This window comes from Podarcis bocagei (genome assembly GCF_964188305.1).
Source record: "Podarcis bocagei genome assembly, chromosome: 13".
NCBI lineage: Eukaryota > Metazoa > Chordata > Lepidosauria > Squamata > Lacertidae > Podarcis > Podarcis bocagei.
Window position 1 is genome coordinate 42,110,290 of NC_138138.1, and position 20,995 is coordinate 42,131,284.

The following is a 20,995-nucleotide window of genomic DNA, read 5'->3' on the forward strand; positions in this document are numbered from 1 at the left end:
GACATACTCTACTTCCTTACTTACTGTGCCCACCTATTGAGTGAAGAACATATTCAACATTTCAACAGGAAGTCAAAGTCAGGCATGGCATAAGATCGACTTCTTGCTGGCTTTACAATTTGCATCAAAGTCATGCCTTCTTAAGGAGCCAAAAATTAAGTTAGCCACCAAACTACCTTCCTTGCATACCTCAGGCATGCTTTACTTTTGCTTTCACACACAAAAAGTATCACATAATATGTGCAGCCTGTCCTGGCTTATACATTTAAAATAAAAAGAAGGGAGGGTTTAAATATATATATGGGGGAGGGGGAGGTGTTCTTGATGTCACAAGTGTTAGCCAATCAGCCACACAATTGGATTAGCACTAAGATAATAAGGTATTGTTTGAAACACTTCTGCCTCTCTCTTTGTTTCAGCACAGCAAGGTCATCATTTAAGCAAATGTAACAAGGGATTACAAAAACATCCTGGGCTTAATGTTGTTTTGTCAAGTTTTCCTTGGAACAAGAAACTGTGTTGTTTGAGCCATCGGCCCCTCTCACAACCACTTTTGTTTTGTCTAGTTTTAGGAGCAGTTTTTAAAAATGCCAGAAGGACAGCCTTGGTCACACTGAAGGGACATGTGGACGGGGCTTGTCCCAGAAAGCTTAGAGGGCATACCAGACAAGAATTATATTTGGAAAATTGACAGACCACCAAACATTAGCAAATATCCTAGCGGTGTAGAACAATTTAAAAAATAAATGAATACAAGAAGACAGATGAGAACAGTTTCACAAAGAAATCTGATGCTGTACATGAGCCAACTCATCCTTCTGGAAAAGCCGTTTGCAGTTAGAGGGCAGCCACTTGCAAGGAAAAAATGGGATGTCCTGGTTTCGCCAAGACACTTGCGGTGTATGCTGTGTGAAATGACATTATATCTTAAATGCAACAGCTGTTATGGCTATTGTCACCTTCAAGATCCACTTGCTTCTCAGGCTAACCACCACGGGATGGAAAGCGAACTTTGGTGTTCTTTCCTGGGCAGCTGGTTTTATCCGTGATAATTTTTGAAGCCTTGCAACAGGTCTGAGAGATGTGGCAGGCAGGGAGAACAGGAAGGAACAGGATCTAATGGGTTACACCAAGTTCACCAAGTGCCTCCCTCTCTTTCTCTCCTGCATTTCATAGGCAGGAAACCCTCTCAGGAAATCCTGCCATGATGGCATCTGCTACGAAACACCTGCCAGGAATGAATGGCCAGGGCACCCGTCGCCCTTCCTGTCCCCACCCACCTGCTTGCCCACTCACCCAGGGACCGTGGGGCCTTCCAGATCACTCCCGCCTGCCTCCCTTTACGTCATGTGAGGCCTTGACAGGAGGCAGTTTCCCGCTTCTTCCTGCCCAGATGCTTTCTAGCCGCCTGTCACTTAGCTGGCTGTCAAAATCATTTTCCCTTCTAAATGTGGTGCTGGAAACTCAATTCTCTGGAACTTGAAAGAGCCATTACCAAGGAGAGGTCACCAGGAGGCATCCGGGAAGGGACTAGAGTCATATTCCCACCCTTCCCAGTTATTTATTTATACCCAACTCTTTTTATTCTTATTTTATTTTTATTTTTGGGAGGAGAAGGCGCTCCGAGTGGCTCCAGCTGAGCTCCTAAGCTGTCGCCCACCCTGGCAACCACCAGGCCGAAGCCTGTCTTGCATTAGCAGCATCAAAGCCGCTTCTCAGGGTATTTCCTGGCCCCCATGATGTTGGGCATTGGCTCCTCATGTGACGAAACATCTCCTATATACCAAGACAATTCCACACACGGTGAAGCGTTTGTTTCATTGCAGGAACAAATATCCATGTTCCGCACTGGCTTCTTGAGCAAAGCAAAAGTTGTGGCACTGGTTCACTCTTTCCTCACTCAGTCCTGGTCACAAAGACTGGAGCAAGTAGCACCTGGCAATGGGAAATGCCTCAGCCCTTATTACTTAAAGTAGCTGCTTGCAAATTAATATTCTTGCAAGGTACCACTTTCTTTCTAGCCCTTTCCCCTTTAAATTGGCAGAAGGCCAGATTTGGCCCAAGGATTCCCAGTTGCTAATCCACAGTATATATCAGATACACCCTAGCTTTTTTCTTTCCCAATAAAGAGGAAAATGTGGCACGTGAATCATCTCTTAGGCCCCAGCTGCACTACACATTAAAGGTAGCATCATGACACTGTAAATAGTCATGGCTTCCCAACAAAGAACCCTGGGAACTGTAGTGCTGAGAGTTGTAGTTTGTTAAGGGTGCTGAAGAGTTCCCCTCAGAGAGTGACAATTCCCAGAGAGGCTTAACAATTAACCCCTCTTGTCAAGGAATTCAAAAGAGCTGTAACTCTGTGGGCCTCCAAACAACTATCAGCACCCTTAACAAACTACAGTTCCCAAGATTGTTTGGGGGAAGCCACAACTGTTTAAAGTTTGATGGCACTGCTTTGAAATGAATAGTGAAGATGGGGCCTTAGCGGGAAAGGAAAATAAACTCTTGCACATGTTCACATAAGTCGCCTCTTTATTCCTATCACTTTCACGTACCATAAACGACCCCCAGCTTTGTTGACATCCACGGAAACTCACATTTTCTCCCTACAGAGGCCTTGTGAATGGCCTTAGCAGATTCCCCCCCCCCCCATCCCCTTCACGTTAGCAAGACCACTTTTTACAGGTATAATAAGCAGCAACCTGCTTGGAAGAAGGCAGATGGGGCTCACCACCAGGGAGGTGTTGGGACTCCCTGCCACAATGAGCCTGCCAAAGCAGAGAAGCAAGGCCATGCAACTTTACCAACTTTTGGTATTGACTCCCACTGCCCACACCTCATCAGGAGGGACATTTTGCTTGTACAGTGGTGCCTCGCAAGACGAAATTAATCCGTTCCGCGAGTCTCTTCGTCTTGCGGTTTTTTCGTCTTGCGAAGCACAGCTATTAGCGGCTTAGCGGCTATTAACGGCTTAGCGGCTTTAAGAAAAAAGAAACAAACTCGCAAGAACTCACAAGACGTTTCATCTTGCGAAGCAAGTCCATAGGGAAATTCGTCTTGCGGAACGACTCAAAAAATGGAAAACTCTTTTGTCTTGCACGTTTTTCGTCTTGCGAGGCATTCGTCTTGCGAGGTACCACTGTATTAAAGGTAAAGGTAAAGGGACCCCTGACCATTAGGTCCAGTCGTGGCCGACTCTGGGGTTGCGGCGCTCATCTCGCTTTATTGGCTGAGGGAGCTGGCGTACAGCTTCCGGGTCATGTGGCCAGGATGACTAAGCCGCTTCTGGCAAACCAGAGCAGCGCACGGAAACACCGTTTACCTTCCCGCCGGAGCGGTACCTATTTATCTATTTGCACTTTGACGTGCTTTCGAACTGCTAGGTTGGCAGAAGCAGGGACCGAGCAGCGGGAGCTCACCGCATCGCGGGGATTCGAACCGCCAACCTTCTGATCAGCAAGTCCTAGGCTCTGTGGTTTAAGCCACAGCGCCATCCGCGTCCCTATTATTAACTATTGGCAAAACATGCCCTTGACTCTGCAGCTAGCCTCTTTCCTTCTCCCCAGAACACCTCCTTCCCTTGGTTAAACTGCATCCTTGCCGCTAGAAACCGGTGAAACTCCATTGTCCCGTTGCTTCCTCAAATCAAATCAGATGTGCTTTCAAGGTCAGGCCTTGTTTACCCTGGACTGAAACCAGCACAGAAGAGACCTTGGACACAGAAGAATATGAGGCCGAGGTTGCTACTGGGCTTCTCTCGGGGAGAAATCGCCAGGCAAGCCTTTCTTTCCCTCCACCCCACCCCACCCCCTCTCCCGCTTCTCGATTCTTGTTTCTCAGATTCCTGTTTTTGCCCTGCTGCTTGCTACTGAGTGCTATTTGCAAAGAGATTTTGGCAGCGCACGCGAGCTCCACCAAAGGACACGGGCCAGGCACGAGGCAAAGAGAGCGAATTGCAACCAGCTGGAGTGGACGGCGTTTGGCTCATCTGCCCCTCCACAGCCAAGGCTGGCTGCATTCCGTTTACTGCGCAGCCAAACAACGGGTCTGGGAGCACGCTCTCGCACGGAGGTCCATGCTCGGAAAAAACACTTCCATGTGTGGGTGTGGTCTTCTTGAACCCTGCCAACAAACCCCCTCATTTTTGGGGTGGAGGGGGGGCAGGAATAAACCATTGCCACCACACCCTCTGCATCTTGCAGGGAACAGCTTTGAAGGTCAACAGCGAGCTGCGCACCACACATGGGGGAAACGGGCCTGTACCAGTTGAATCAACGCGAGGGAACGGAGTGTTATGTTGGCCCTATCCTGCCCTCCATAGCTTCCTCCCCAAGAACCGCACAGGCACATTTTCTCACCACATGTTGGCTGGCTTCCTGGCCGGTTGTTCCAGGGAGAGAACTACTCACGGGCTGGATGCTGCTGCCCGCAAGTTGTAGCATCTCAGAGCATCGCCTCCATTTTGCTCTCAGGAACTTTCCCTTCCTTACGTGACCATTGCTCGCACCCACAAAAGGATTTCCAGAGGGGTACAAAAGATGCAGCGTCCTGCCTCAGGACCTTTCTTTGCTTCCAAACTGGTTGCTTTATTATAGCAGGGAAAAGTTAGCCCTCTTCATGTCATTGGGGCCTCCCAACTCCCAGCAGGCTGAGCCAGCATGCCCAATGGTCGGGGAAGATGGGAGCTGCAGTCCAGCAACATGAGGAGAGTCAAGGGTCCCGATTATAGGGAGTGATACACCAACCCTTTAAAAGGGTGGAATTTATACTTTTTAGCTGGTTTTCTTGCATAATATTTTACTTTCCTGATGCTTAGAGGATATTTTGTTTAGTCCTGCTATGTTTTCAATGAATTTCCCTTGTGTTTTCACATGTAATGTTTGATACTAAAAAAAAAAAATGCTCTGTTTAGTTGTTGATTGTGTTTTATGGAATGTATAAATTTCTGGCATTTTATCTAGTTGCATTTAGCCTAAGTTGTAAAGGGCTTTGTTTTAAAGCTGTAAAGAGTTTTTGTTTCGAAGTTAAGCAGTGTATACAAATTGTCATCAATCAATCAATCAATACATTCATTCTGATTCCCAGGATAGTTTAAATTAAGGCTGCTTTATGTTTAGCTCTATCTTACAAAGGCTATTTGTTTTAAATCAAAGCTTTTTCTTTTCTTTTCTTTTCTTTTCTGTAAGCTAACTTTTAAACTTTTAGATTTGAAAGGCGGGACATAATTTTTTAAAATCAAGTAAAGATGAGCAATTCTTCTTCTCCCTCACCCTCCTCTGGCCATCTATGTTTGTGTTCTGCACCCTCCCAAACTCAGCTGCAGTTAACCCAGTAACACCAAAGTGTAAAAACATTCACAGATGGAGCTGCAACTTTTAAAAACACACTTGCTTGGGTAGAGAGATGCAAAAGCAGACCTTTAACAGCTGTGTAAAACAACAACAACAACAACAACAACAACAATTAAAGGTGCATTAGTCCCATGTTTCACCAGGCCATCCTTACTCATGAGTAAGCCTCATTGAACACTGTAGGATTTGACTGCCAAGCAAGCAAACATAAGACTGCTCTGCAACATGTGAATTAGATGCCAAGGACTGGGGGAAAAAGAGACAGACTTATTGTGCTATTGGCTGCCATCCACATTCCTAGGGTTTCTAGCTGCTAAGTTCCAACATTCTTGTGGAGACTACTCGTTTTTTACTTGGAGGGGAAAATGTGTTTTTAAAGGTCACACACCTTCAGACCTTGAAACATATGAGTCCTTTTAGACACCAGGGCGGAGGGGAGGGCTACCGACCAAGAAAAATGAATAAAACTTAGCGCTGCATGGGCTGATTTCTGTGAAACTCTCTCAGGTGGACAAAGGTTGCCAAGATGGAAAATATTTCAGCCTCCTGTTTATATAACCAGGGAAATAAATGCTAAGCTGGGGCTCAACTGGGAAACCTGCCTTAGAAGCCAAGGACGTCTAAAGAAGATAACTGTGGCCAGTTTTGAAACTCCACCAATATTTCAGGGACCCAGTTGGGCTTTTCAGAAAGTTAGCTTTTTAGTCCCCGCCACACTCAGATGTGGGGAACCTTTGGTGCTCCAGATGTTGATGAACTACAAATCCCATCAGCCCCAGCAAGCACAGCAGGGGCATGGGATGGTGCCAGTTTCAGTTCACAGCAGCTCTAACACGTCATGGGTCCCTTTCATACCTCACCTTTAGGGCACCTTCAGAGGACTTTATTCCAGCATTCATCTATATTTAATTGCACAGAGCTGATACAGCTGTCATTGTTGTTGACCCACCTTCACCATAATGTACCAGGGCAAGTTACAGCAATTTTAAAATTCAACACTGAAAACAGTTCAAAACAAGTTGCAGCCACAGGTATACGGCGGGACCATATATATCTCAAGTATCCAAGTCCGGTCTTTACTGAGCATTCGTTCTGATTTGTTTGTGGGGAGGTTATAGGACAGTGAGATTTTATCCTAATTTCTTTGCACGGTGGTTACAAGCCTTCCCACTAACCAATAATTTATCCCACGCTTCTTAGCAACTTTCCCCATCGCTTTCTTAACCACGAGAAGGTAAATGTTTTTAATTGTAAAAAAGTGGACTTGTTGCACCAGGGCTCTTTAAGCCACTTTAATTCTGAAAATGTAAATTTCCTAGAAATACTGGCAGTGGAGGTGAGCTTACTACTTCCCACCAGCAGTAATGCAAGTGGGGTAAGCAAACAAAACACAAGAGGCAGCTATGCTGATATCATAATGATGTTGGTGGCCAAACCAGGGCCAGTGGAACCTGGGGTTTCTCCAACATTTGGGAGCAGTGAGCATTTAGGGGTGCCAAGATATGGATGACCTCACTGGCAGAACCTCCAAGCGTCCCTATTTTCCAGGGACAGTCTGGGATTTACAGAACCCATCCCGGTTTCTGATTTGATCCCGTTTTTCCTTAGGACGTCCCTATTTTCATTGGAGAAATGTTGGAAGGTGTGGCATTAGGCGACGACCCCCCAAGCCAAGGAGATAAGTAACTATACAACCTTCAGAAGACATCTGAAGGCAGCCCTGCAAAGAGAAGTTTTTTTAGTGTTTTTATATAATTTGGAAGCTACCCAGAGTGACTGGGGCAACCCAATCAGATGGGCATTGTATAAATAACGTTGTTGTTGTTGTTATGTAATAGGTAAAGGGAACCCTGACATTTAAGTCCAGTCGTGAACAACTCTGGGGTTGCAGAGCTCATCTCGCTTTACAGGCCAAGAGAGCCGGCATTTGTCCGCTTCCGCAGACAGTTTTCCGGATCAAGTGGCCAGCATGATGAAGCCACTTCTGGCAAAGCCAGAGCAGCACATGGAAACCCAGTTTACCTTCCCACCGGAGTGGTACCTATTTATCTACTTGCACTTTGACGTGCTTTCGAACTGCTAGGTTGGCAGGAGCTGGGACCGAGCAACGGGAGCTCACCCCGTCGTGGGGATTTGAACCGCCGGCCTTCTGATCGGCAAGCCCAAGAGGCTCAGTGGTTTAGATCACAGCACCACCCGCATCCCTTTCTGTTATGGAATAGGACGCCCCTAATTTCATTCAAGAAATGTTGGGTGGTACGCTCCGACATCCTCCCCTATAGCCTGTAACGTGGCAAGTTGGGCATTTCTCTGGAGAGATTTTTGGAGACTCTCTCAAAATGTATTTGCCCATTCTGTGCAAGACTCTCAGGGAAGTGGATTCCACACCCAGCAAACCAGACAGACAGACAAGTGACCCAGGGGAATGGGCACCTTACCTCTATCCAGGTGTCGCATGCTTTCATCGAGGTGCAAGTCAAAGACGCGCACTTCTGCAAGGCCAGGCTCCTCCTCCAGAAGCATCTGGACCAGATTTTTCCCCAGAAAACCGCATCCGCCTGTCACAAGGTAGATCTGGTTTTTGCTTGATGACCCCATTTGCCCTGTGAGTGGGAAGAAAAGGATAAAATGTGCTTTCAGTCTGGAGGAACAAAAGAACTGTAGAGTTCTGGAAGGGGTGAGTGAACCGAAGTTGCAAGCTGAGATTCCCCAGCAGTGGTTCAGATAGTACTATTTCTAGAATGCTTAATAGGACTAGGTGCTTCACATAGGGACGTCAAAGAATTTCATCACAAATGGAAAGGGAAGAAAAAATAGCTGCTGCCCACGTTTTCATCCCAGGTCTGGAGCGGAAATCAGTCCGACTGACACAATCAGTATTTGCTCAAATTGTTTTTTTAAAGTCCCCAGCCAATATGCAATTAAATACTTTGGGGGGGGATAAACAATTATTGTTTTGACATTTCGTTTACACTGAAATGAATGGCGTGGAAATAACTGCACCATTAATTGCTTCAGATTCATAACTCACATAATTACCTAAGTTACATTAAACAGAGAGGCAGCGAGATGAAGGATGCAGGATTTGTCAGAAACCAAACTTCAGCAGGATGGAAAAAGTGAGGTTGTGACAAAGATAGGTTGGGATGGAAGCTGCTGCCTTCTGACATCCCTGGCTTCACACAGAAAGCAAAAAAAGAAACAGGCCCCACTGCCCTCAGGCTTACGGTCAGTCGAGTGAGGCTTACATGCAGGAGAGAAGGAAAGAAGAGACAGCACACAAAAATAAAAGCGACAGAGGAGACATTGGAAGGCACAGGATCCTTAGAAGGAAGGCAGGCGTTTGCAGAGCAGTTTTTAGGGGCTGCCTCCAACAGAAGAGAAATGCCTTTCCAAATGCACTGAGGCACCTGCAGGAGTCTGAAGAACAGACGGGCACGAGACCATCGGCCACAGTTGGACACACACAAAACTGTTCAGAGGCCCCAAGCAGAACCATCTTTCCTGTTGGGCTTACTGGCGCGTTGTGCCAGGGCGCTGGCCTCTCAGGGGCGCCCCAGCGAGTAGGGGAGCTGCGCAGCTTTGCCGGCGGCCTCCCCTTTCCCTGCACGCCCGCCAGCTGCGCCCCGCCAACCATATGGCTTGCGGGCGTGCAGCTTGCCTCCCAAGCCTCCGCAGGAGGAGAGCGATCCCCACAGAGGCTCGGGGAAAGGTCGACAACTCTGGGAAAGGGGGCGGGGGTGCTGGAGGGATCTTTGAACCACAGCGCCGGATATGCTTAAGACGGCCCTGGCCCCAAGACAGGGTGGAGAACCTCAATGCGGCCCTCAACACCTCACTATCTGGCCCTCAGGACTCTCCAGAGGCCACACCCCCTCCCTGGCCTGCTTTGCAACATCCTTGAGGGTTTTCACCTGGCTGGCCTGCATCCCTGAACTCTGACAATGACTCTTGATGGAGGATGAAGGGTGGGCAGGGGGGAGTGAGTGCAGAAATCAGGTAAAAGGGTACAGTTTCCTTTCATCTGGCCCTGCCGGCCACCAGATGTGGCCCTTGGAAGGCTGTCTAGAAGGGAGAATGCAGCCCTCGGTTGGAAAAAAAGGTTCCCAGTCCCTAATCCAGGGTGTTTACAGCTGCGCCCCCACTTCTTGCCATCACCTTTACGGTTCTGCTTTAGCACGTCTCGACTTCAGCTTGAACTGTGAAGCAGGCCAGTTGTTTCCCCTATACCGCAAGATGCACAATTATCGGTCTGGAAAACGGTTGCCCCGGTGATCTATCACAGGTAAGCAAGAGGAGGGTTCTGCAAAATGCCAAAGGGAAGCGGTTTAAGGAAACTCTCGCAGGAGGAATGCTGGAGGGGAAGGGAAGAAATCAGCACAAGCTCTCTCCATTTTGAGAGGGGGTCTTCCTCCCCCTCCTCCATAGGACAGTGATCAGCTGCAGGGCTTCTGGAGTTTCATACAGATGTCCCCTATTAATCTCAGCACCTGTCAAATGGACCATTTGGAAAGGTGTCCTGTTTCTGTTTCAACACGCCTGAGAGACACCCCCGAAAGCAGCCAGTCACACCTGGTTTGATGCCTTCTAAATGGAGTTTCTCAGAGCAATCCCTCTTCCCCCGGGGAACTCTGGAATTTAGCTGTGTGAGGGGAATAGGGATCGGCTAACTAGCCAGTCTCAGCTCCCTTAACAAACTCCAGCTCCCATAACTCTTTGGGGGAAGCCACAGCTGTTTAAAGTAGCATGATACGGTTTTAAATGTATAGTGCATGTGCATGTTAAGGGTGCTGGGAATTGTAGCTCGGGGGGGGGGGGAATTAAGTTCCCAGGATTCTTGGGGAGGAGGGAACCACGACTGCTATACATGTGCTTTAAAAGTACTGTGTGGATGGGGTCTCAGTTAATAGCTGCATAAAGGCCCAAAAAACCAAAACCAAACCAAATAAAATAAAAAAATGCAATCATGATTTTTTGTGGGTGGGGCGGACAGAACCTGGCATTCAGCATTCCGGGGTCCTAGTCACGTCGCTAATGAGTGGTGATAAGAGCAGACAATGTCATGGAGTGAGACAGAACTTGCTTTGGCTGTGGGAGTGCAAGATAGAAAGAGATCAGCTCAAAGCCGCCACACTTGCGTAGCCAGATTAAGCTTCTCACAACCCCAAACAGCAAATTACTAGGAAATCTGTGATAAGATGACATTGCTGCATTAGCCTCCTTTCCAAGTCTGCTTCCAGCAGATAAGTAAATGCTTTAGAATAAAAACTGCTTGTCATTTCTAACCACTCTCTCAAAGAGAAAGATCAGTTGGATTTATAATGGGCTAGGTTCAGAGTCCCATCCCCCCCCCCTGCGGACGTAACACCCTGCCCGCCACCCCACAACTCCCCACAATCTGCTCCAGAGGGTCCCTCAACCTTCCAGAGGAGATTTTGGGGGGCACATGGGGAGAAGGGAAGAAATCCCATCTGCACAATCAAAAGTCTATTTCATGCGCGGGATGCTGCAACTGTAATACAGCCCGTCAAGTGAAACAGGGGTCTAAACAAAAGCCATTACCTTACCCCCCCACCCCCAATGGAAAATGTAGCAATTCCCCATTTGCAACTTATTCCAGTTTTTAGTGTGTGCATGGGGTGGAGGGGGGCAGAGAGAGGAAAGGCGTGTGCAGCATGGAAGGAGACTCACAAGGTTTAGAGGCCTGCGCTTGGCACTGCCTTTAAAAGCAGCATATTTTAAAAGTGTTTCAATTTGCTGCCTTTTATACGCTCAGACTTTATATAGAAACACCGCCAGACAAGTCAAAGAGTCACTCTCCTTTTTTAAGCACTGGGACAAAGGCCTTTGGTCTGCATGCCAAGCCCCTTTTAATTGTTTAAAACCGTCTCTTGCTGTCATACATACTAGGGAATATAGGAACCTGCATGAGTCACATTCTTATATGCAGGTTGGGGGAGAGCTTAGACACACCCGCTGCCCTCTCCAGAAGGCGCCCCTCAAAATGAACAGAGGCTTAGTCAGTCCGACAAGCCAAAGATGCAGAAATCAAGACTGCTGCAAGTTTCCCCCTAGGAAACAAGGCCAAATTCATTCAGAAAAGCGGCACAAAAGCAGAGCATTGTTGCAGGTTTGCTGTCCAAGAACCAGCTCTATCACACAGTGGCTTTCCTTTAAAAAGAGAAGGCAGATCAAAGTCTGAGATCTCACAAAAGAACATTGATAGGGTGGGTGGGTGGTTTTTTTTAATGGCCCAGGATGACCATTCACTGCCTCTTTGCTGAAGCCAATTACGGGAAGGCTAGTTTCGATTCACAGATTTCTCAGAAATGTTAGGGTGGGAAAGGTGAAACATCCCACTTTCCTCCAGTAAAAGCATTTGGCATGCTTGGAAAAGGAGCACCTTCCTCCTTGAGGATCTAATGTGGGGTAGTGGATCCGCTCCCTAGTAGGAGTGTCTCTTGCTTGTCTCTGCTAATGGGTCATTTGTGTGCATGCATACACAAAACACAAACACGTATACAGATTCATCTATACAGTGGTACCTTGGAAGTCGAACGGAATCCGTTCTGGAAGTCAGTTCGACTTCCAAAATGTTCGGAAGCCACGGAAGCCACGTCGGACGTTTGGGTTCCAAAGCACGTCCACAAACTGGAACACTCACTTCCGGGTTAGTGGCATTCGAGAGCCAAAACATTTGACTTGCAAGGCGTTTGCGAACCAAGATATGGCTGTACTGAGTATTGCAAGATGGCATTAAGTCTTCATGGATTTTTTTCTTACAAAGAAACAAAAAACCCAAGTAAGCTCGTTCCTTACAAATTACTGCTGCTCGGAGAGTTGGGGTGGGCGTACAACCATTCTGCACAGCTCAACTGAAATACGTTAAATGTGTCAGTTTCAATAGCAAGGGGTGCAGGGGTTTCAAGACTGCTTCGACATCACACCCGTCACAAAAGGCAGGTCCAGGAGTTTTTGCTGCCTGAGGCAAATTCAAAATTCGTTCCAGACAACTTATTTATTCAGCATCATCCAGATTTTAAGTCACATGGCTTCCCCCAAAGAATTCTGGGAATTGCAGTTTGTTAAGGGTGCTGGGAACTGTAGCTCTTATAACAACTCTCCACACCCTTAAAAACTACAGCTCCCAAGAACCTTTGGAGGAAGCCACAACTGCTAGACGTGGTATATGCTTTGACGGCTAGATTGTGCCCAATCTTTATAAAGCATTCGCTGCAATCTCTTTGCAGGAAAATTGCACAGGGGGCCTTCACCCTGATTTCATCCAGTCTCTGGTCCTACCTGGGACAAGGAGTTGTTGACCACCCTCAGTGTCTCTCTCTTGTATTGTTTGCTCTTCCCTCAAGCCAGCAAGACTGGTTTGCATAAGGCAGCCCAGGAATCCTCTCAGGCAGTATATATTCTCCCTGCATATCACAAAGAACCCAAAATCCTAGCATTTATTAATTTCTAGGGTTTAGCCCAAAATCTCTAACAGTGCTTTGCGTTGTCCTCATCAGGGGAATCTACAGAACATGCCAACACCCCTTCTTAGCAATTTATTTTAAAAACTATAAAGCTATTTGTGCTCATACATTACTGATATTATGTGCTCCTGCTGCAAACATATTTAGAAAAGATTAATCAAGAGTCATTGAAGCCCATATTCCCCAACTAAATTCAAAATAATTAGCCGAAAGAGTTAAGGAACTGGCCGATACAAATGCATTTCTAGAGCAATAAATTATCACAAAACTGCACGACGTAATTAAAATCCATTGAAATAAATAAATAACTCTGCGGTTTGCAGAACGCTTTGAAGGCAATTATTAGTGTGAGCATCAAACCTGTTGAAAGACCATACCTGGGCGAAATCAAAAGACGCAAATACCAGGAGGAAACCCTTTGTAGCAAAATCAAACGAAAGAAGACAGTCGCCTGCTTATTCATTCAGCAGCTAGCATGCTGCAAACTTGAATCGCCTTCTGATCTACCATATGTAGAAGAGCAATTATCCTCAGAATTGACGTGTGAGGGTAAGCGCTAATGGAGTCCCCTATAAATGGCAGCCAAAAGGAAATGAGAAGGAAAGGAAACAAATGTCATGTCGCCGTCAGAAAAATACCACTCATTTCCTGCAATGTCAGGCTTTTCATGCCATGACCAAATATGCCTGGAAGCAGATGGTCAGCACGCAGCCGTCAGAGGGGCAGGTGCGGGGGACACAGTCCTGCTGCCCCCCTTCCACACGTCCAGTCTACAATTCCAAATACAGTGGTACCTCGGATTACATACGCTTCAGGTTACAGACTCCGCTAACCCGGAAGTAGTACCTCGTGTTGAGTTGTGGGTGAACATATCAGACGACACAGCGATTCTTCAAACAGCTCTGGTTTATTCACAGGCCAGAACAGAACTGAACTGAAGGGTTCAGTCAGCCTGCGTATATAGAGCTCCAGTACATTGTAACTGTAACAACTTTCTATAACTATCCAATCACTGAACGTCACTTTTGATCCCTTATTTGCATATGTGGACCTGAACTATCTACAGTATCCCCCTGCTGGCCCAGGGTGAGAACTTCAATACATAACACCTTGGGTTAAGAACTTTGCTTCAGGATGAGAACAGAAATCGTGCTCCGGCGACGCGGCAGCAGCAGGAGGCCCCATTAGCTAAAGTGGTACCTCAGGTTAAGAACAGTTTCAGGTTAAGAACGGACCCCCAGAACGAATTAAGTTCTTAACCCGAGGTACCACTGTATGTATAAAGAGTAAGATCAAAGGAAGCTAAAGCTAAACTCCAGATGTAGTTAGACTACTAGCTCCAGCCAATGTGGCCTATGGTCAAGGAATGATGGGCGTTGTCCTCCAAAAACATCTGGAAGATGCTAAGCTGGCTACCCCTGAGCTGGTGAGGTAGCCTTTGAGCAAGAGAGAAGCGGTTAACTAGAGAAGCAGCAGGGAATCTCAGGCCTGTTTGGTTGTTGGTGCTGGTAAAGCACCACGCAGGGCTTCCCAGGGGCATCTGCAAACTCCCTTTTGGCCCTGCATCCAACATCACATATTTAACAAAATTTATATAGCGCTAGATTGTAGTAAAAAAACCACCTTTTAAGTGGCTTACAATAAATATATCAAAATTATCACTAAATAACAGTTAAAAACATTTAAAAACAAATGAAAGCATGTGTTTGTACATATCCTTATGATATCTATCTATCTATCTATCTATCTATATCAGTAAAGGAGATCAAAACACATCAGCACATACGCATTTGAATAGGCTGGCTTAAACAAAAATGCTATAAGCACACATCCGAAAGAGTACAGTTAAGACGCCTGTTTGAAATCAAGAGGCAGGGAGTTCCTCAGATGCTGCCTGTAGCAGTGATAGATAGGGCAACAGATAAAGGGCAAGTGAGTGTGGCTTAGACAAATGGCCTTCCGGGACACATGGGGAGGAGGTCTGGCAGGGATAAACAGGGGAGCAATATGTCAGCCTTCCCTAGCCTGGTGCCCCTGCCCTCATGGTTTCAACCACAATTCCCATCATCCCTGACCCATTGGCTCTGCTGGAGCACAACTCACCGTCTTACACTGATATAGACCATCTATACTGACAAGCAAGTGGCTCCACAGCATTTCAGCCAGGAAATGTCTTCCAGTCCTACGTGGGGATGCCATGAATTGAACCCAGCACCTTCTGGGCACAAAAGCGGATGCTCAACCACTGAGCTACAGCCCTTCCCCCAGGTGGGGAGAAGCTGCAAGATGTGGTCATTTCGGTTGTATTTCCACAGTGATATGATGAGAGCTTTTGCACCTTGTGGCGTGCCATGTTTTAAATTTCGAATTTTGCAATTTGTGTTTTTTAAAGCACCATTCTTCATTGAGGTTGCTGGAGAGCAGCCTATAAGCCTTCTGAATAAAGTTAACTGGAAACCAATGACGTTGGGAGCAATACTGGAGCGAGTTCTTCTTTCCTCTCAGCGAGCCACACTTATGAGGCCAACAGCTGCATTTCAAAACACCTGAAAATTTCCAAACACTCTTGGAAAGGCAGGCCCACGTAGAGTGTGCTGCAGCCATCCATTTAATTTCTGGCAGGGATGAAACATATATCATTTGATTAGAGCAGCCTGTGGTGAAATTCATATTGGCTACGGTCCACAGGATTTGCAAATACCTTTTAGTTAAACCTTCAGAAACTGCGAACACTCTGTTGGGTCTCCACTTAGGCAGCTCTTGCAATAATTTTTACCAAGGCATTTCTATGTAGTAACTAAACTTTTACATTTTTAATTCTCGTGAAAAGCAACTACAGACCTGATATCACACACTGGTGTATTGTCTAATAGATGCCAAGTCCTATACAAGGCCCCCTTTCAGAAGCCAATATTGATACAATGGTCGTAACGCAAAGAGTCCTCTTGGTTCTTGGGCTGGTTTTTATTCCTGAAGAGACAGTTGCATCTTTATTTTGCTCATTTTGAAAGGTTTATACACTGCTTAGTCACAATGCTCTCTAGGCCAATGGCCTATCTGGACCAGCAGCCTGTTCTCTCAGGAATCAGCCAAATGTCTGTGGGAAATCACCAAGCAGGACATGAACCAAGGGACACTTTCCTCTTCTGTTGTTTCCAGAAACTGGCATTCAGGCGCATTACTCAGAGCTCTGTAGAGCAGTGTTTCCCAAACGTTTTTGGGCAACGGCACACCTGTGTACTAAAAAAAAATCTCGCGGCACACCACCATTAAAGCCCCGCCCCGTGACGTCAGCGTGCAGCGTCACGCCGGGAGGGACGCACAAAAGTGAACGTTTTTTCCCTCGGCAGCTCCTCTCAGCTGCGCTCAATCCGCCTCCGCGCAGGCTGAGGGAGGGAGGGAGGGGCGCGTGTGACCCGTCTCTGCTGGGAGACCAAACCCAGCGAGACAGAGTCGCGCGGAGGCGCCCAGGCAGCGCTGCCGGCTGCGAGGAGGAGCGCCAGGCAGCAGCAGGAGGCGCGGCCTCTCCTCGCCGCCCCCGCCCCGCCTCTCGCCGCCCGACTCGCCCGCCTCCCTCCAGGCATCTCGCGGCACACCAGCCGGTGTCTCACGGCACACTCGTGTGCCGGGGAACACCGGTTGGGAAACACTGCTGTAGAGTTGTCTCTATAATCAATCCAAATAGACAATATAATCTCTCCTCTTCACACCCAGGTGGAAAACAAATCACCCATGCATCACCACTATTTAATAATAGATTTTCAGCAGAAAGCGTATGTTCCCTTACGCACATGTTGTGCCTTCTTGTGAACTGCAGAACAATGGGACATTTCTGTCAACAAGCAATTCACAGGAACACTTATTTGTTTCATTTCTGTTAAGTCGGCTGTTACATCATTTCGCTCCACCTTAGTCATTAGTACACAAGCCCTACCCCTGTATCCATGGGCAATGCTACCAGTGGTTTATAATATTTATTTCCCCCCCCCCTCTAAATGCACGTTATAGGAGGGGAAAGTAGATCAATTCAACCTGTATCTATCCATCTGTCTGCCACCTCTAGATTTTTTGTGACTCCCTACTTTGCCACTGTAGCTGGGCCCAGCCACATTTTTTCGTGTGCTCTAAACATCTTCTGCCCCTAAGCCAAATCTGTGGGTTGGCAGCAGTAGATTTATTTGGGATATGCCGCTCTTTATCAAAAGGCCACAGCGCAGTTTACAACATAATGCAGCAACGATATAATGAATGTAATAGCACACGAGAGATTAATAGGCTGCATCTGCCTGCTCACGTTCCAAGAAAGTGAGCGGCTTACTTCAGTCGCAGTGACCCACGTAAACTGGCAACCCATTGAGCAAACCTGTTCTGCCCTTGTCCTAGCTATACAGGTTTTGCTACGGACCCCTTTGGAGACTCTGAATTGCTCTTCAAATATTTAACTGCCCATGTTTTGAGCTAAACTTTGAACATGGGGGGTCGGCGGGTGCAGAACAGAACGGAGGTCGACAGTGATTCGGGGCCAGTGGGTTCGCACATCTGCAACTTGGAGAAAATGCCCTGGGCGACACAGAAGCACATCAATGTAAGAAGAGGCAAAGATCCAGCCTGAGATATTTCAGCACCTGTGGCAAACCGAAAAATGGCTCTTGGTCCTCCTCAGGCCACGGAAAAAGCGGGCAGTGAAGATCTACATCAGGAACAAGGAGACAATGAAGATCTACATCAGGAACTTTACCCGAAGGTTCACGTAAGAATCAAACACCATTGAAATAGATAAATTAACAGGAAGGATTAGAAACCTGCGGGATCAGAGATTCTTAGAAGACTGGAGTAAATATATGAACTATTTGAAAAGTAATTGTGATGAACAGATTACGCTAGTAGGACTGCAAGAAGTTTTGTAAGGTGGATTATTTGAAATATTGCAAGAAAGACTATGAAGAGAATTATTAGTTAAGGACAATTAAATGTAATACAGAAATTAAGAAATGAAGAATAAGTGATAAAGAATGGAAAATCATCAGGGGTGCTGACAGAAGTCTAAAATAAGATGAGAAGTTGTGTTGTAAGACTGTTGGAACTGATATGTTATATATATATATATATATATATATATGAATCAAAGACCATTGTGGAGGAAGGAGCAGGGCCTGCTTTGAATTATGCCAGGCAGGTGCAGAGCCCAGGGGGCCCCAGAGGGCAGCCCCTATTCACCAAGCAGCTGCAGCAGAGGTAGCATTGGGATGGAGGCTGCCAAGGAAGCGGCAGCCACGGGCAATGCATTTTTTGTGAGCTGGATCTGCTGCCCCTGTGGATCGTGCCACCTAAGGCAGCCGCCACAGCGCAGTTTACAACATAGTTAATGCAGCAACGATATAATGAATGCAATAGCACACGAGAGATTAATAGGCTGCATCTGCCTGCTCACGTTCCAAGAAAGTGAGCGGCTTACTTCAGTTGCAGCGGCCCACGTAAACTGGTAACCCATTGAGCAAACATGTTCTGCCCTTGTTCTAGCTATACAGGTTTTGCTACGGACCCCTTTGGAGACTCTGAATTGCTCTTCAAATATTTAACTGCCCCTGTTTTGAGCTAAACCTGCCTCATGGGTGGGCTGGCCCTGCCTAGTCCAGCATCCTGGTCTCACCCAGGCCTGCCTGATGCCTGTGGGAGGCTTGGCAGGGGGGACCCGAGAGCAACAGCCCCCTCTCCCCACTTGCGATCCCAAAGCAGCTGGCACCCAGAGGCATCCTTCCTCCAGCCAGAGGAGGTGGCATGTCAATGGCTGCCTCTTTCCTCATGCCATCCCCTGCTTGGTCAAACATTCTCAGTGCCTCAGCAGGAGAGCCAGAGTTACCAATTAACAGAAAGACAATGGGTATTTGGGCACCTCGAAAAGGCCTGCCCCGTTGCCATAGAGATTTGAGGCCTTGTCTGTACATTTACCAGAATGGACTGTGCTACTTCCAAACTCAGGTGGAGATGCCATTTTAAAAAAATGTGGGGAGAGGGTGGGAAATCGTAAAAGAAAAACTTGCAAATATAGGGAATAGGGCTGGACCCCCTCTCAGGAGCTTATAGTTACTTGATTTTATTTTCCCCACTAGCAGGGAGACTTTCAAAAGCAAATCCACCACCTGTAGCCTGAATGTTTGCCGCCCTTTCTGCCACCTCAGAAATTGTGACGTCTCTGGTTCCTCAATCTTGGAAGCATTTTGGATGGGTCTCTTTGCCAGCCTTTGCCACCCTGCTATGTCTCCACTATTTGCACGGAATATCACATCTTTCTGAAGTTTTTAAATCATATTTATATAGGGTAACAGATGACTCTCTTTCCTTATAGACTCATAAAATTGTAGGACTGGATGAAATTTAAGTACAGTATTGGTATTTCAAAAGATACTGATGTTCTGGTGAAGTTGTCCACTTCAGAAATGTATAAACTGAATCCTTTCTCACTATGACTCCCCAAATTCCTTAGAAGCCCCCTCCCCCTGCAGCCCCACCTTCCAGAAACCTGCATAAATTGCACAATATTCACTATAGGATCCCAGAATCTTTTCAGCTGCCCTTCTATTTACCAGAATCCTCTGCCGCTGTTAGGGAGTTTCTCAATTCTTGCCATGACAAATGGACAACAGCTTAGTGACACTTCTTTGGCCCAGGTCTCAAATCATAAACTGTATGCACACCAACACATTGTACATCAGCTACCAAATGATGATAAATGAAGAAAACAGTGGAATGAAGGATGCATCTGAACAAACAGATTATCTCACACCAGTTGCGTACAGCTTTGGATCAGAAACTAGGGGCGTTCACACCACTTAGGCCTGCAAACAAGGAAGGGTGGAGACCCCAGGGGTCACCAGCTGTGGCTTCCAGCCTGACCCTCTCCCTCTCATTTTAGCTTTAAATTTTGGCAATAATTATAAAATTTGAGCACTCCACCCATCATATTCATTTTTATAAAATGCCAGTATGTTTCATTTGTGTTAGAGCGTCATTAAGAAGGATAAACTACTGTACAGTAATGTGTCTATTCCATTTCTTTTTTAAAAATATAAACAGTATTCTATCCTCCAATACCACCCCACCCCTAATGGCTATAAACCGCTCCAAAAATACCAGAAAAATGACTCCTTTGCAGAACACCTGGATTCACCCCCCCACACCTCTCTCAGTTCCTTCAAATCATGCTCAAAACAAGGGAGACATGGCCCTCAAACACCAAACCCTCGCTTTCCCTGTTAACACACCTCTTCTTCAGTTAAGGCACATTGCAAAAGGAACCAGGCTAGCAGTCCGAGACTAGTAAGGTAAAGGAGATCAGGAATTTGCCAACATCACAACTGTCCAACTCTGTGCACATATCAGGAAGAAACAGTGGGCCCACTATAGCCACCCAAAAAGGAGAAGAGGGAACGCATAGCAAAGACTAAAGGAGAAAGATATTTGCAACATTTCCTATGCTCATTTGTGTGCACAGATGCAGATTATGATTTTTTAAAATTGCTGGGGGAAGTAATCCCACTTCCACCTAAAACATAACCGAAGGTGTTGGCCTAGAGGCCTTTGCGTTTATCCATCTGATGCTTTGCCCATCTCTGTGCTGGTCCTTTTCAGTCAGCAAAAAAATAATAATGGGAGACTCCAGCACTTGCATTAATGCTTATTATACCTGTGCTCTGTTCCCACTAGGATACATTCATTAGTCCAGCAGTATGTAATTGCCATAGTCAAGGCCGGATTTAGGTTTGATGAGGCCCTAAGCTACTGAAGGTAATGGAGCCCTTTATATGTCCAACTGTCCTTTGTCAACAACAAATACCGTATTTTTTGCTCCATAAGACACACTTTTTCCCTCCTAAAAAGTAAGGGGAAATGTGTGTGTGTCTTATGGAGCGAATGCAGGCAGGAGACGGACAGGAAAAGCCCCCAAGAGGGGGCTCTTTAAAGGGAGCGCGGCTCTTGCTGGCTTTTGCGGGAGGTGGGGGGAAGGGACAGAGGGCAGCCCTTTCTCCCTCCTCGGGGAAAAGCCCCCAAGAGCCACAAACACGCTCCACACGGCTCGTGAAAGGGAGCGCTGAGCAGAGCCTGGGATGCAGACAGGCTCTGCTCAGCACTCCCTTTAAAGAATTTTTTTTTCTT

At 46.7% G+C, this 20,995-nt stretch overlaps 1 protein-coding gene across 3 annotated transcripts in view; it reads right to left on the bottom strand.

The window, feature by feature from the left end:
* The window catches only part of HSD3B7 (hydroxy-delta-5-steroid dehydrogenase, 3 beta- and steroid delta-isomerase 7), a 51,550-nt gene that overhangs the window by 12,353 nt on the left and 18,202 nt on the right, over positions 1 to 20,995 (bottom strand). For all 3 annotated transcript variants that reach the window (XM_081165923.1, XM_081165921.1, XM_081165922.1), the window contains one exon: positions 7,793 to 7,957. In XM_081165923.1, coding sequence (XP_081022049.1) covers positions 7,793 to 7,952 — 160 coding nt within the window. In that variant the 5' untranslated portion in view covers positions 7,953 to 7,957. The remainder of the gene's footprint in view (positions 1 to 7,792; positions 7,958 to 20,995) is intronic.